At 36.5% G+C, this 16,769-nt stretch overlaps 1 protein-coding gene across 2 annotated transcripts; it reads right to left on the bottom strand.

Annotated features, from left to right (window-relative positions):
* Nucleotides 1-361: 361 nt before the first annotated feature.
* Nucleotides 362-15,811, bottom strand: ncaldb (neurocalcin delta b). Of its 2 annotated transcripts, none has more exons than XM_028035615.1 (4): nt 15,587-15,811; nt 3,406-3,834; nt 2,218-2,323; nt 362-2,131 (listed from the first exon to the last, which is right to left on the bottom strand). In XM_028035615.1, exons 2-4 carry the CDS (start codon nt 3,781-3,783, stop codon nt 2,037-2,039), a joined length of 579 nt encoding a protein of 192 aa, XP_027891416.1. In that variant the 5' UTR covers nt 3,784-3,834; nt 15,587-15,811; the 3' UTR covers nt 362-2,036. The 2 variants fall into 2 exon arrangements, with proteins under 2 accessions (XP_027891416.1, XP_027891414.1); XM_028035613.1 differs by having other exon boundaries at nt 3,406-3,837; nt 15,587-15,810.
* Between the last annotated feature and the right edge of the window lie 958 nt (nt 15,812-16,769).

Below are 16,769 nucleotides of genomic sequence, written 5' to 3'. Positions count from 1 at the left end.
AAAAATGTAGGAAAAACGTGACGGTAGCTCTCGTCTCCAAAAGTGTCTCAACTAATGTAGGTAACGCCTCACATGAGGTCAGGTAAGTCTAGTGGCTTTTATTTCCTAAAATTAAATAATTCAAAAACTGGATATTTTATTAACTCTGATTATCTTTGACATTAAAACCTGATGCTGTGAAAACATTTAGGTGCGATAAAACGAAGACAAAAAATAAGAAGAAATCTGAAGTTTTTCCACAAACCATGGAGAAGTTTCAAGCTTTGACTTAAAATACTGAAATTGTTTTATTTTCACCAATCAAAAAAAATAATAATCCAGTTTTATGCACTTATGTTACAAAAAGAGCTGCAAAAATAAATCCTTACTCCTCCGTTTTGCTTTTATTTGAACAAAATGAACATCCTACACAGAATACATGATGCAAATGACCCATGCAAAATCTAGAAAATTATACAGTGACTTTTTTTTTTTCCTTTTTGTTCAACAGTTGAACCGTACAGAATAAATGGATACAATACTGTGCTTTTTCTTCTTTCATTTAATTCTTCTATATTTGGCACTTGACCACAGGATGCAATTGAAATGAAATGAAGAGGTGGAAATACCTGATTGTCTCAATGAAAGGAGCAGAGCTACAAACGTTATCACAGTTGAATTTTTCTTTTTTTTTAATTTTCACCCAATAGTTACATTTCAACATGTGAATACAGCAGTTTCCCATATCCGCAGGGCAGTGAAAGAATCCTGACGGAAGAAGTGAAATGTTCACAGTGAGATCTGCTCCTGCAAGGAGTTTTCAGTCTGTGGAAAAGTTAAAAACACGACAGCTGGCATTTACTCAGACTAAATCTGAACTTGAACATCGTCACTCGTACAGAAGATTTTCTCTCTTTTTTTTTTTTAGCTTTCTTGCACAGAAAATTTAATTAAATTAGGTAGAACGGTTTTGGATTTCAACATTTCTTTCCTTATGAGGGGAAATTAATTTTTCCTTAAAACTAAATTTAACAAAGCCAAACATGCAAAAAACACACCTGGTTCTCTCCTTTTGCTTAAAACATGTCTAGCATAAATATGTGTGAATACACTGTACAAGTTTCTTACATATTTGTCAAGTAAAAGAAATTAAAATATCCGTCACATTCCAGTATTTTATGCATGAAAATTGAAAGTGAAATCTTGCGCTGCAGCAAAACGCTGCAACGTAACGTCAGAATAAAATGAGAACATTCTATATATCCATATGTCTTTTTTTTTTTCCTTTCACACTTAAATTGCAGTTGCAAACGAACAATCACAGCTCAGTTTATGCATGACATAGAGTCGCTCTGCAGAGACCACGTAGGTATATTCAGCAGTCACAACAACTTCATTTAGAAAGCCGAGTCAGTATTGGTTCTTTCATAACATTCTTTCAAAAAATAATACAGTACATAAAAAAATATTCGACATTTAAAACAATGATTCCCAGATCTTGTGTCTAAATAACCGTTCTGTAGCCCCAGACTGACATGCTTCATTTCCCCCAGTGTTGACAGTGAGCCACATTGCAATACTTGGTGAAGATCTGTTCATCACCACTCGGCAAACCGTGTCAGTCACACAGACAAAACCAACATTATTCTCTTTAAATAGAAAATCCTGCTTTTAAAAATAAAAAAACGGGTAAAAACAAACTTGGATTTGCTTCAACGTACCTCATGGATGCGCTGCGTCATTCCCGCCGGCTGTGATCTCACAGCACAGGGAAACGCTTTTCCATTTCAACGAGTCTTTGATGGTAATTTCAGTCCTTCAAGTCAAAACTGTACCGCGGATCAGACCCGTGTTTGTGCAGAACCTTTGACCGAACACAGAGGCCCGTGAACAGTGTGTGAACAATTATTTACAGACATATATATTGTGCTTTGGTACAGCAGGTGTCTGTGTGTTCATGTGCCTCTCTATAGGTCAAAGTATTACATTTCAAAAGAGTCTCAGGTGGGTCAAATGGGAGCCATTTTGAAAATGTGCTAATGTATCAGTCCAGTTTCCTACTGCCCAGCACTGCTGGGGTCACACTGCAGCAGTCGCACGATGGAGGGATCGTTCTTTGCTCCCTCCACGAACTCCTCCAGGGACAGTTTACCTGAAACAAAGAAAGTTTAATGTAAGTAAAACAGGTTTTGTCTCAAGAATGTCTAAGTTGGAGTTAAGGACTCTCAGCAGCCTTACCGTCTCGATTTGTGTCCATCTGCCTGAAGATTTTGTCTGTGCGCTTCTCAGGTGTGGATTCGTCTTCTGGCATTTTCATCACAGAGGAAACCATCTTGTAAATGGCCTGAAAAAAAAACAACAACATCAATAAGAGTTGATTTTGATGTTTTGCAGAGATTCTCTATCCAATCTGACTTATTTTGAGATATTTTACCTATTAACAACTGGAAAAATACCTCCTGGTTATTTTTACTTTAAATAATGCAGAGAATCGTGGACAATAAGGGAGATTCTGATTCTGATTATTGATATGCAAACGTTTGGAGCTGTGACAAAGTACAGACACAGAGGGATAAAAAAAAATGCATCGTTTTTTAAAAAGACCACAAAAAAAATCAAGAGGTATGAAGATTTTTCTATGGCATTGTACCAGGAATAAAGTCAATACAGGAATACAGTTTTATTTAATCTTTCCAGTTTTGTTTGGCATCGATGTAAAAACTATTTCTGTCTGATTCTAAATGCTTATGAAATATTGCTGCAGTGTTGTGGAGATTTAAAAAAAAAAAAACATCCCTACAAATAAACACATTTTCACTTCAGGCATCAACTAAAAATAAAGAAAACTAACTTTGAGAACAAGATTACACAGTCTGCTTGATTTAGCTCTATGTTGTGTGATGTAACAACATGTGTAGAGGATTTTGTGTGTGTGTGTGTGTGTGTGTATGACGCACAGTGAGGAATCTAAAGATTCACAGAACTTGATTTAGTTGTAAGTGAAGGAGTGCACAGCTAAATGAACTCTCCTCTAGATGAGTCCAATTCAGAGGAATCTGAGAACCAGAACGGAACGGATAGTTTCTACTATCAGAAGTTTTTTCAGCTGTCAAATGACACAGAACAGAAGAGATAATGAATATATTCATTGTTTAAGGTCCAAAGAGCCACTTGTGGTTCTGGAGCCGCATGTTGCAGACCACTGGACTAGACACTTAAAATTACTCAAAATTTAATCCAAAGTTTTCAGTTTGAAATATTTCTAATAGTCAAAGAGCTTAACTTTTTTTTCAAATCCCTTTACAAGCCAGCTAGCTTCACATCACAAATATTCAAATGACATTTTAACTTCGAAGAAACTTGAAGTGAGGAAGCAAAATGTAGCAACATTTAAAGATGGACAAAAACACCTGACAAAAATCTCACCGTTACAATCTCCAACATCTCAGCCTTGCTGATGTATCCGTTCCCATCCAGGTCGTACATGCTGAACGCCCACTTCAGCTTCTGGTCCAGCCGGCCGCGGGAGGTGACGCTCAGGGCGATGATGAACTCCCTGAAGTCTATAGTCCCGTCGGCGTTGGCGTCAAACGTGCGGAAGACGTGCTCGGCGAACTTTGAGGCGTCTCCGTACGGGAAGAAGTTGGCGTAGATCTTCTTGAACTCCTCCATGTTGAGGGCGCCGCTGGGGCAGTCCCGCAGGAAGCCCTTGTACCACTCGGTGATCTCGTGCTCGGTGAAGTCCGTGTTCTCCATCAGGTCCTGCATGACGTCGGGGCGGAGTTTGCTGTTCTGTTTGCCCATGGCTGCTTGATTTGGAGGAGCTTCTGGATGTGAGGGCAGCGGCGCTTTAGATTGCTGAACAAGAGACACAAGAGAATATGTTAATAATCACATGAAAACTAGAGCGAGAGGAAAAAATAAGAAACCAAAAACAGGGTAAGAAATGAAAACTATTGTAAATGTTTACACAAAACATATGAAAACAGCTCCGACTTCAACATACATTCATCTTACACAGATGAAATACTAAACTGAAAAAGTCATCATTCACTCAGAATCACCTGATGAGGTGTTACAGTTTGTCTGGGTTTTTTTTATTTAAAAAATAATGATAATACACACACATATATACAGTATATATACAGTATATGTATATATATACACAACTACAAAAAAAGGCTGGTAGAGAAATGTCTGCTGAAATTTTTTTTATTGTTTAGTCATCTTCTTGAATAAAAACATGCAAGTAGAAAGAAGTAAATTATTGAATAGAGATCATGGTACAGGCTCTCTGAACTAGAGACGGACAGAAAAATTGGTTGATGAAAAAAATATAAACATAAACTAAAACTCAAGTGAACACGCCCTGCCTAAATGCTAATAGTCAACACCATCAGAGAGGAAGTTGTTTCTGAGGGAAAGATTCAAAATCGGATTACCAAAATTGAAGCTCAACGGTGTGAGCAACTTCAACAAGGTAAGTAAAAGCTTTTAAAATTCATTTTAAAGTTTCTAATTCTCACCACTTTAATTGTCTCAACTAGATTAACAACCAGGATAATTCACCACAGTATAAAACAATAAAAAACACTTTGCACTCAAATTCTGAAAGGTTTCTCAACCTTTTACCAGCCTTTTTGCCAAGCTGAGTAATTCGAAAATGAGACAAAAGAAGCATTTATTATGTCCCACTTTCTATTTAATATCAAAATGCAAAAACATATCAACAACAGCAATGAACAATATGCAAGATAAAGGAGAAACGGAGACCACCGAATGTTTGCAGGGAGCAGAATGTGTGTAGATGCACCAACCACACCTGTCGATAACCACGTGCATAATAATGTGCCTGTGCATGCATCTCTGCAGATGCAACTTACATTTCCTGCAAGAACTTTGAGGCTCGTTGTCGAAACAGCTTTTCAGCCTTGCCAATATTTGTTGAGCTGTAAAATTTGAGTCTCGTTATAAATCTGACGGGTTCCATGAAATGTTGTAAACAATTTTTTTGAAACAAGATCTTTTACAAAAAGAAAATAAGAAAAAATGTCTTCGGTAAAGCTTATGTACTGAACAGGCTGTTTTTCTTAACTCTCCAAGCTAAAGTTGTGAAAAGCTCACAGATTATGGCAGCTAAAAGCAGCAATATCAGGTCAGAATAACTAAGAATAACTTAGTCTAAGCACTTCACATTAGAGACTTCAGTTAATGTTTTTCTTTCTTTAAAAAAGTAAGAAATGTGAAAGTAGTTACTTTATTAAAAGTACAGACTCAAAAAGAAGGAAGAAAATTATTTAATTTACATTAAACTTCATTGTAGGGCATCGTAAAACTATTAGTGTTGTGTCTGTAAGACACTGATGAATATTTTTAACATTTAAAATCACATCCTAATCATTACACACTGACATTACTTTCACTGATTGAGAAAAACTGCCTACGAATTTGACTTTTATCCAACTCATAAAAATCACAGCTACGATGATAACCTGAAACCAAACAACTCCACTGAAAGGGGAAAACAAACTTATTCTAATTAATTTCTCGTTGTTCTAAAACTCATTTTGCTCTTTTACCTTATTTCACCTGCTCATACATAAATGTTCCATAAACTGGCCGTTTAATCCTTTAATTAAGTTGGAGGTAAACAATGAGCTGCAGTAACGTGACGGCCGCCTTCACACAGATCCTAATGCTAGTTTGACGTTACACCTGGAAACAGAAATGGATTAATAAGACTAAAAGTTAGCCTGCTGTTTAGATCATAACGCTTAGATGGTATCCAGTTAAATTTATTAAACAAGGATGTTAAGTTACAACAAAAATTGTACAACTTTTAATTTAAAATGTGCATCAAGAACATTTTTATTAGTTAGCCAGAAATAATCCATCATGTGTTGGTGTATTGAAATAAAACCACTCAGTTGTACATACCACTGCAACAGCTTAAATTCAATACAATGAGAAACCAGGAAGCCTGTCAAATTGACTTCCCCTCCCCACTTATTGCCAGCTGCTTTCAGCCAACTAGCTGAAGCAGCAAATTTACCAAAACCTCTCTCTGCATTGAAGCAAAAGCAAAAACTGGTCGTTGGGAGATACATCTGGCCACACATATTCTGTTTTTTTTTTTTTTTTTGTAAATAACGCTGTTCTGCAGCAACCTGCAAAGGTTACAATCAAAGTACACTGCGAATTACTAGCAACATTTAGGAGAGCAATACATTATAATAACATAGCAGGGAGCTTTAACGAGTAAAGAAATGTGGCATATGGAGTTGTAATAAGCGTTAAACAACAAACCATTTCTACGTCTATTGAGGGGTACCTCAAGGCTCCATCTTAGGTTCAATCTCAATCTCATTAAAGCCTACTTCCATTGAGCTCACTTTTCACAAAGGAGCTGAAACATATACTTTATATTCAGCTATGATGATAATCTATGGATAAATCTATGTACAACAGCAGCCGGACATAGAGATGTGTGAAAACATGAATGGGGAAAAAAATATTTTAATCTGTTATTACTGCCATTCATTTTACTAGAAATCTTGTGGTATGGTTTTAGATAACACTTTTGAATTTTTTGCAAATAAATAAATGTTTTTGCTATTCTTTGTTCTCTGCTGTTTTTAAATACAAGTTTTGACTAAACTAATCTACTTATTTGCTTTATATTCAATTGATAATGACTTTTCAGGCTGAAACAGAACAACCAACCATACAAGAACACACTCATATGGCAAGTTTTGGACTGTGAGAGGAAGACAGAAGAACCTTTAAAAGTAGAAAGAAAACACACAGCCTTCATATAGAAAGATGTCAGACTGGGATTCAAACCCAGAACCTCCTTCCTGCAAGACCAACCAACCACTCCACCGTGCAGCCGACTTAGTATATTTCCACAACTACAGGCCTCAAAACTAAAAGCAAATTGAATTTTATTTAGGACCAATGTTATGCTTTTTATACAATTTGTTTCTTGTTTCTTATTCATGCACTTTTCATTTCAAGTTATTCTCCATCTGAACCACCAATTCCCTTATATTTGCATTTTAATTGCTTGATAGATTGTGGCGCATAATGATGGTTTTTGAGGCAAAGGAGAAACAACAAGTCATGCAGTCACTCGTTACCACAGTCAGATAAAAAAAATTACTTTACAGAATGCTTTTGACTCACATTAGAAATTAATAACACTTCCTGGAAAGCCTAATGGCTTATTCAGTTGTTTGCTTTTACTTTTAATCGAAAATACGCAGCATCCGTCCACTCCTACTGTTTACAAGATGACTAAAATGTTTTGCCCGCTATTATTATAAACAAGACTGATAAGGTTAATTAGTGCTACGCCTGACAGTTTCGTAAAAACAACAAGAGCTACAAAATTAATCAACGGGATGTGTTTATATGGTCAATATTTGCTTTTCCAACAATTCAGCAACTAGAAAAATTCAATAAAAGTTCTATAATGTGAAAATCTTTCATTTCAACCACTTACTAAAGAGAAAAAGAGCACTTTTGGAAAGATAAAGAAATGCTTTCAACCTCAGCCTGATTAGAGTAGTTAATATAGATGCTTTCCAAATATGATTGAAATTATACACAGGACAAAAGAAGAAACTGCTTTCAGTTTTTCTAGTCATCTTTGTACACATCTTTGCAAAACAAGACGAGAAACTGGAAACTGAAACAATTTTAATGATATCCTTCTTGATGGATGTTTTAAGAAAAGCATCAATTATCATGCAAATCTATCATTTCTTTATACTAATAAATCATTTTGGTTTATCTTAAACAAAGAATAAATTTATTTATTCTGACAAGAATAAATACAACTACCAGACTACCTGATGGCCGAATTAGTAGTTTCAATTGTTATTGGACCTCCATTAGAGATTAATCGATCAAAGCTTTTGACCTTCTGACGTTAGGATTTCTCTGCAAGAACTGCAAGATAAAAAGAATACTGCTTTCCAACTTTCTAACCATAAGGAGTCAATTTAATGAAATAACAGGGGAATACATGAAGGCAGAATGTTCTTTAGAGTCTTACACTAGCAACTAGAATGGCTAGCATTACTAAAATTCCAGCCATTGTATGAATTCCCCAAAGACAATAAATTGTTTCATTAACTGAGATTTCTAAAAGTTTGCGATCATTCCTACTTTTAGCAGGTTCCAAAAAAGACAGACTGCAAACTTAAGATAAAAATCAAGAATATTTCTTCAGCCCTTCTGTTTTCTGCGATAAGTCTTGCTCTCTCTTGCTCTTTCACAGTCAGAAACATCAACATGTATTTTAAATACGTTTTCCTTTTAATTCGCTTCTTTCTCCTCAGTGTTTCGGACTTCTTTTTAATCCTCTTGTAACCATCCTGTCTGCACAGAAAGGGTTTGGTTGCTTTTTTTTAACTGTTTTTTTCACAGACAAACAAATAGTGAAAAAAACCCAACTCTTCTTAATTCAGAAATAGTTTCCATAATGAAGATTAGGTTTCACTTATGGCGCTTTTACTGACAGGTAAAAGATTGGATTTTCCAGTTTTCAACAGGCTAAAAATCTGCACAAGCCACTCTTCTTTCTATGTTCCATGTTTGCATGCAACTCCTGCAAATCCCTTTCCAACAATATTATGATTTGCAGAAATTAAAGTAATTAAGATTTCCAACCAAAATACTGTCTAATAAGTGTTTTTAATCCAATATTTTGCTTGTGAAAGTGTTTTCCACTTTGGTGAGCTAAAATAGACAAAAACAAATATGTGCACGATTACTACTATTCAACTGAGGGCCTGCAGCCCCAGCAGCGACAACATTCCCATTGGCTGATAATCTTTGTTTATTTTAAAACAAGATGACGGGGTGAGAACTCAGGCCTGCAACGAACATCCCATCAGCCAGTCACCCTAAGATCTCCTCTATTTCTGACTCTGTGAGATCACTGGCCACAATTAACCGCTAAGGCTCTTACCTGCTGCTCCTGGCAGACTGGAGCCCACAGGCTTACATAACCGGGGCTTTGACAAGTGCTAAGTTCACGTGGTGTGGGCAGATTCTCGCTCAAGCATCCCAGGAGGTCAGGACAAGTGACTGAAAGCTAGTTTAACCTTCTGAGCTGAGAACAGCCCAGAGATAGAGCTGCTGACCTAAGCTAAAGCAGTCAGAGTGGATCTGAGCAGAACAGGCCATCACTTTCAGTTTCTAATAACACCAACATGAACACCAAATCTTGGAGTCCAAGACGGGACTTACCAAAAATTAACGAGGTAATCTGTTGCATCAAACATCTGATGATATGTCTGATGTTTAATGCATGTTATTCAAATGACAACTTGACAATTACCTTAACCTTTTTTGTTGCATTTTTAATATTGTATTAAGTTTGATGTGTTTCTGAAACACATCAATTATGATTTATAATCTTAAAAAACATATTTTTCTGTTTCCATTTGATTAACAATGTTTCCCACCATCATTAGACTTTGGTTTGGGGATGCTCAACCTGACCGGTCATATTTACTAAATGTAACATTAAATAATGTCAAGGTTTCCCCCAGGTTATTACAAGCCTGGCAAGCCACCAGGCTCTACTTGTGTCCCAACCAGGCTTAGCAAGATTTTTTTTTATGCTTGCATATTCTAAGACTTTATAGTTGGTGTTCAGATATTAATCTTCCAATAATTTTCAAATTTCCTGTCAACTTTAAAAAAAATTTAACTCCAAAACATGGAGGGTCGCTGGATGAATGACTGCCGAGCGCCACAACCACCGAGCGTAGCAAGTTTTCTGAGGGAAACCTTGAATTTATTTCAACCCAAAAAGGGCTTTGATGTGCCTATATAACCAGGCTGAACAATATCAGGAAACATGCAACTTCAACACTATTACTGGACATTTAAACGGCTGAAAAATCTACATTTGTCTCCAGATTCCCAAACAAAGGAAGCAAGTTCATAAATAAAAATACTAATTATGGCTTAAGAAGTAAATCCTAATTTATGCATCACAGATTTACTTATTGTTCTTATTTTAAACTCCAAAGTGCATCAAAGAAGCTGTTTAGCAAATTTACAGATCAGAATAATGTAACTTTTTACTTTTATAATAACCTGTCACATAAATCGATTATTGCATCACTTCAAAAATAATACTTTTTACTGACTAAATTTGGAGACTGTGATTTTAGACAGTTGTTCCTAAGAAATGTTGCTAGAATAAAGAGATATTTGCTCAGTACTGATGTTCAAACAGAGATAAGATGAGCAACTGGGGTCTCTCTAGAGTACTTAAGTTCATCTGTTCTTGCTGTTTGAAGCCCTCCACACGGTATTCGTCTCAGAACATCTTGTTGCCCACTTATGTAACATACACAGGTCTCCATTTATATCCTGCAGGTAAGCTTCGACGCAAGAGTCCAACAGATAATCCAAGAACAGAGGGAGATGAAGGAAGCTGTCTGAGAGCCAAAAGGACTGAAAAGTACCAGATTACTGACCATATGAATGAGGCGCCCACTTAGGCATGATGCATCTTTCACCAGCTTTACTACAACATCCATTTTACTTTAAAAAGTTTTTAAAAAAACGATGAAGCTACTTTTCATCTCTGCAGTAATAACATTTCCAAATCAGAAGCAGCCATCAGACCAGACCAAATATAAAAACTACAACTAATGTTTCTGCTGAAGTTAAAAACATTTTACATAGTTCTGTTTAAACCTGTCACAAAAAAGGTAAATCAATTAATTGAATGAAAAATTAAAATGCGCTCAATAAAATATATTTGAATGATTGTTTTTCTTGTCTCTTTCAACCAAAGACTGGATGACAGAAGGTCTCTGGTGCGTTGGTCTCAACTAGTCCCTTTTTTGAAGGCACATTTAATTTAGAGACTTGAGTATTCAATTTATTTTGGATATTTAAAATTTCTTCTAGGTCCAATGTTAAATGTACAGTAGAAATTAAAGCATATTCATCTCTTAGAGGGTGTACTAGTATTATTATGTCATTGTGCAATTATATTACTTGAAAACGCCTCAAAACATTATTGTTTATTGCAATAATGTCTGGGACAATTTATCATCCAGCTAAATTTTATTGTTACAGGGCTACTTCTGCAACAAAACAAACACAGTCAGTCTGATTGCTGATTTGATCAGCAGCTCTGCTTTGTCTTTGTCTGCTGGTGAACAATTACTGCAGATTGGCAACATTTGTTTTGTGTTGTTAGAGAAGAATCATTCAATAGTCCTTCAATAGTCCCAAACACTGGGCTATGCTAAATCTGATCAGCAGGTTAAATACAGAAAAATATGGAGTGTTTTTTTTTTACTCTTCTTCTATTCATTAAACGCAAATTAGGAACATCTGCTATATAAACCAACACTTTGTCTTTAATGCTGAAGAAATGTCAGATAAAGATTAGGAAATAAATTGTTCTCTTGTTATTCCTTAATTTTTATTTGGATTCAAAATTTAAATAATATAAAGACATATCTTATTTCTTGTACCTTTTCTCCCTGTTAACATTGTTGCAGATGACGAAAACTGAGCAGAGATCAAAAGTGCAGCCTTTACTGTTTTAGTCAAACCATTAACACCAGTGACGTTGAAGTTAAATGCCATGTCAAGAGAAAGGAACTATTGCACATGAACCACTTTTACCCTAAAACCACAGATTTGATCTCACTATGGTTTAATCTATGTGCATGCAAAGAACTTAGGTTGTATGTACGGCTTTAATTCAAACTGACTAATTCGAAAGATGAAATGTTCACACTCGGTAAAGCTTAATAATTTGGGTCAAATTTTAAAAGCTATAAAAACTGCACCTGTCTCAGAAAAAAAACAAGCTCTTGACTGTAAATGTAGCCCATATGCAATCAAGCCGCCGTATAAAGCAGCTGCCGCCCAGCATAACTTTAGGAGCAGGGAGCACTCGCGTTACAAGTACCGTGGCGGTGTGTGTTCATTGCAGCGAGCTTCAATGGCTCCTTGAATGTCTGAGTGCAACTTAATCTGCCGGTTATTTGGTGTGAGGTCAGAGAGAGACCACTGTTGGTCCGATCTGTACCACAGAGTAGTACAGGAAATGGTTTCTGTACAAGCTTTCTGTTCATCAAATGACAATCAAAAGTTAAGTTTCAGCAACTAAACCAAGTTGGGAGTAAAGAGAAAAGATTTTTAGTCCAATTTAATTCTTCAAACTTGCACAGTTAGATAAAGGTAAATAAAAACTTCCACTCACAGTTCATTGGTTCCATGCAAGAGAACAGAAATGCAATCAATCGGTCAGCCCGAGATTACAACAAAAATTTTTATTTTTGTCCTTATAGTCATTAAATGCATCAGAACCAACAACTCTACACCAAAACACAGCTTATACTTTCATGCTAGCTCTATCAAGGACCCGCAAGCTCATTTATCTCTTTTAGCCGTTTTAGTTTGTAGAAAATTAAAAGGTCAAAATCAAAATTGGTATCAGCCAGGAAGAAGCCCAATGGTGCAACTCTAATTTGAAGTCAAATTGAACTGAAAAAAATTAGCTAAACTACTAATTGCCTCCAGTTAGACAGAAAATAATTGCAAACTGTACATTTCTTCTGCAGTTCTGTGGCAAGACTATCGAGTACTGCTCTCTTCCTAAACAAAAATGATAAATTTCAAAAGGTGTTTTTGACATCACATATTTACTGCTAAATCTAAAAAAGTGGTAAACTCTTCCTCCTGCAGGTGCTTATTAAAACAAACCCTTTGTAATAATAACCTCCACCTTCTATTTAAAACCGCCATCAGTGTTAAAATATTAGTGAATCACCAAAAAAATCCCAAATAGTTGTCACTTTTAGTGATAAACAGCATGTTTTAATTACAGACTTTCATTGCTTTATCTTTTATTATTTGTCAGTTTTTAAAAGAAAAGAAAAAAAATGGCATCTCCTCTTTGTGTGCGAAACCCAAGGGAGAAACTTCATCTTAATTCAGCACACATCAGCTCCCATTGTGAAAGGGAGAGCTCTTTGCGTCAAGGCGCTGCAGAAAACCACAATCATGACACTGAAGCCATTATGAGGAGCGGATGAGAACAAGATAAAAAAATGCCACTGACAGCAGAGAGAGACGGAGGGAAGAGCTGCAAAACAGACTGAGCATTGGACAAACACTCAGAGAAAATTGTTGCTGATTATATGTGGAGAGCACCGCTCATTTTTCCCTCAATGTCTAAACAAAAGCCAGCAGAGATGGAAATGTCAATGTGACAACTGAACGTCTCCCATTCCTCTCTGTCGCTGTTTTCTCCTGCAGAGTATGAGGAAAAGAATATGCAGTTTCCTATCAAAAACATTCTGTATCTATCTATTCCTCACTCACTCCATCTACTTTTTTTTTTTCCTTTTTCTTTTAAGTACTAATTCAATTCAAAAGCCCGCCGACTGCCTCATCGACGAGCCAAACTACAGGCCGAGTCGCCTTCCACTGTGGTCAAATCTGGCCCAAAGCAAATGGAAAGCACACTGTGTAAGGCAAAAATAGAACATCTGTCGAATTTAGCAAACTTCTGTCGGAGATCAGCATCTTGAAATGTTTAAGAGACAAGCCTCAACACATCGGTGTTAATCCAGCTCAAGTTGCTGGATTACTGAAATTAAATCTGAAAAAGTCCAGATGCCACACAGCTGTGTGTTTGGTGAGGTTTCTCTTTTGTTTGTTTCCTCTGTTCAACAGAGCATCTTTCTTATCATTTCCTGAGTGTTTGTGATTGTGATGACTAAACCTCCTCTTTTGACACTAACATTTATGCGTCTATTTCAGTGTCTATTAACACCCCCAGGAATGCATTACAGGGTCTGACAGAGGAAGTTCAAGCACAAATCATATAACATACTGGCTAGACTTCCCACTGTGTGAATAAAAATACTCCAGCTTCACAGTATTCAGAGATCTAAAAAAATATATATATATATCACATAATCTGACTTGAATCCACAAAAACTGTCTGCACATATCTTTATTTTGTTTTAAATAAAGAAAAAGAACATATTCTTTCATCCAGCTGAGCAGCAGTGCATATTGGCCAAGGTTCCAAAACCTTGGCCAATATGATGGCTTTTGCTGGCACCTTCCATGAAGAACTGTAAACTTTAAGACTTCTTTACTGCAGCACAGCTTTTCAGTTTGATTTTATGACTTAGAACTAAAAAAAGGAAAATAATTTTTAGTTCTTTAAACTTCCAAGTAAGAAAAAAAATGAATAAAAAGTCTTGTTAAGTGCAAAACCCAAGTAGAAAAGTCATAAAGCTCCAAACAACCTTGAATTCAGAATTCAATATGGCTGCCTTTACAAGTCAAATTAGTGATGTTTATTCAAACCACATAAAAAGTAAAACATTATGATATGATGTAAATTGGTAGGCTTCCAGCAGTCCTAGTAATATCATTTGAAAAGACTCCATCATTCCTACATAAAACTCTAATGAAATTCTGCTAATTTTGCTAAAAGCAGCAAAGCCTCACATTGTGAGGCACTCCCAAGCTGTCTACTTGTCTACACAAATCTCCAATTAAAAAAAAAAAAAAAAAAACCTTACAAATACAATCTCACAACACTCGAAAATAAGTTTCTGCAGTCAGATTGAATCTCTCTTGTTCAAACATCTTCTATTTGAATCCTGCTCCTTGTGCTCAAAATTTCTTATTCTCAAAATGTCAAAGATACAGTCATTTCATGAAAACACGCAAGCAGAGAAAACAGACCTGAGAGAAAAGGTTGCATCCCCACAGAGGAAGTTAAAGTGCAACACACAGAAGTGAAAAAGGAGCGGCAAAAATTTGTGCATTAAATCTGAGTACAGAAAGATAATTTTGGGGATACTTTTTGAGTGTGAGAGCAATGTTTTAAGTGAGAGAGGTGCAATATAGGAGATGCATGCTCAATTTAAAAAAATAATAATAATAATAATTCCCCCAAATGTCTGTGACATTCATTTGTGTGAATGACTCCCTGTTTTAACTTACTACAGCTTGGAGAGTGAAAACAGAGTGATTGTTGCATCTCTATTGACTGAATGCACACACAGTTTACCAGAGACATTCATTTGCAGGAGAGCAAACATTTCCACTGGCTTGTCAAGGTGAAACAAGTGCAGTAAAAGCTGCCTTCTTTCTCCTGCTTTATTCTACTGACTTGACTGATGGGCTATTTGCTGAAACGAGATACTCACTCAGCTTTGTGCGGTCTCCACTTCCTGTGTTCACGCTTTAAGTGAAAATACAGCGAACACTTCTGAGAACATCTCTGGAGGTTCATTAAGGATAAAAAGGACCAGCCTCATCCGATTAGAAATGTAGGTTTAGCCTGATCAGCGGCTAGCGACGTATAATGCTGCTGCAGGGCAAAGTTACGGAAGAAACTGTCAAGTGCTGTTTCTAAAAAAAAAAATAAATTACCGTAACAGCTTAACAGTGATGGAAAGACACAGAAAGGAGTATTGTTTGGGTTGTAAACTTATTTCAGCTGCGCTGTGAGGGAATAAAAGTATCAGGAAGAGGGTACACTCACTACAGAGGGAAGGGAAGGACGGGGACATTAGCCACAACTTACCTCGCTTTTTCAGTTTGCGCGGAGGGTTTCTTCTTAGAAAGTCTTCTTAATAGTCCATTACCTCGAGTCGGGGAGCGGTGGTGGAGTCGGGCAAACAAGGCTGGTTGTAGCTGAAGCCGCACAGGAGCTGCGAACACCCAGCTGCTCTCCGTTACAAACTCCGAAGCGAGGCTGACTGTTTTCTCAACCGCCGCTCGCTCAGACTCTACTCAGCCCCGGAGCTCCTCACAGCGGCGTCACGTGGGGCAGCGCCGACCAATGGGAGGCGGTGTTGTCCTGGCAACAGGAGACGGCACATGAATGGAGATTAGCTTGAGAAGTTTTCCTTTCACAGAAAGTTGGTGGGTTTTCTGTCGAAATGTCTCTGTTTTATGGAAAATGGCACTTAAAAAGGAAAAATTACAAATGCGCTGTCATAATTGTGGAAGATATTGTAGTAATGACATAATGAAATTCAAATCTTTTAGAATTCATGATTTTATAATAATTCGTACTTCGAATTTGAAAGTGGAAATTATGATGTTCGAGATTTAGTTTGACTCTTTGAGAGCCAACAGACTAGTAATATTAACAAGTATACGTCTAAAAATATCTGTAGCATTTCAGCTTATCTTAAACAATTTGATTAAGCCATAATAGAATATTCTATCAAACGAGGTTAAACAACGCGGAATACTGTCACCTGCTTTTAATTTGTATATGGAGGATAATGGTACTATTATTTTGGAATATTAAGCAGGGTCAAATATTACGTCTTGCATCTTTTCATTGAGCAGACCAGCAGGAACTTGTGTTTGCTGGTTCTCATTGAGACATTATGATTCAAGGAAAACATGTAATCATCATATTACTGTTGACTATTGAATAATTATTTTAGTTGCAATTAACCCTCATTTCCCCCACATCGCTTTGTCCCCACCACGCTCTCTGAACTTTAGCATGGTCACTAAAATCTTTATGAGGTGAGGGTCTAAAGGTCAGTGACAGATCATTCATCCCAGTTGTCCAATGTTCTACGTTTTTGCAGAAGATTATGTTTCCACATCATAAAACTCTGGTTGATATGATCAGGGTTGATGTCTGTGGCAATAACAGCAGGCAGTGTTAGGCAGTATATATGTAAGCAAATTTTTGGCATGCAAATTCTAACTCTTCCCAATGATACTAAAGTCTCTTCTTCTAA

Source organism: Xiphophorus couchianus, chromosome 13, assembly GCF_001444195.1.
Source record: "Xiphophorus couchianus chromosome 13, X_couchianus-1.0, whole genome shotgun sequence".
NCBI lineage: Eukaryota > Metazoa > Chordata > Actinopteri > Cyprinodontiformes > Poeciliidae > Xiphophorus > Xiphophorus couchianus.
Note: the sequence above shows the minus strand (reverse complement) of the source record. Positions and strands in the feature narration are given on the sequence as shown.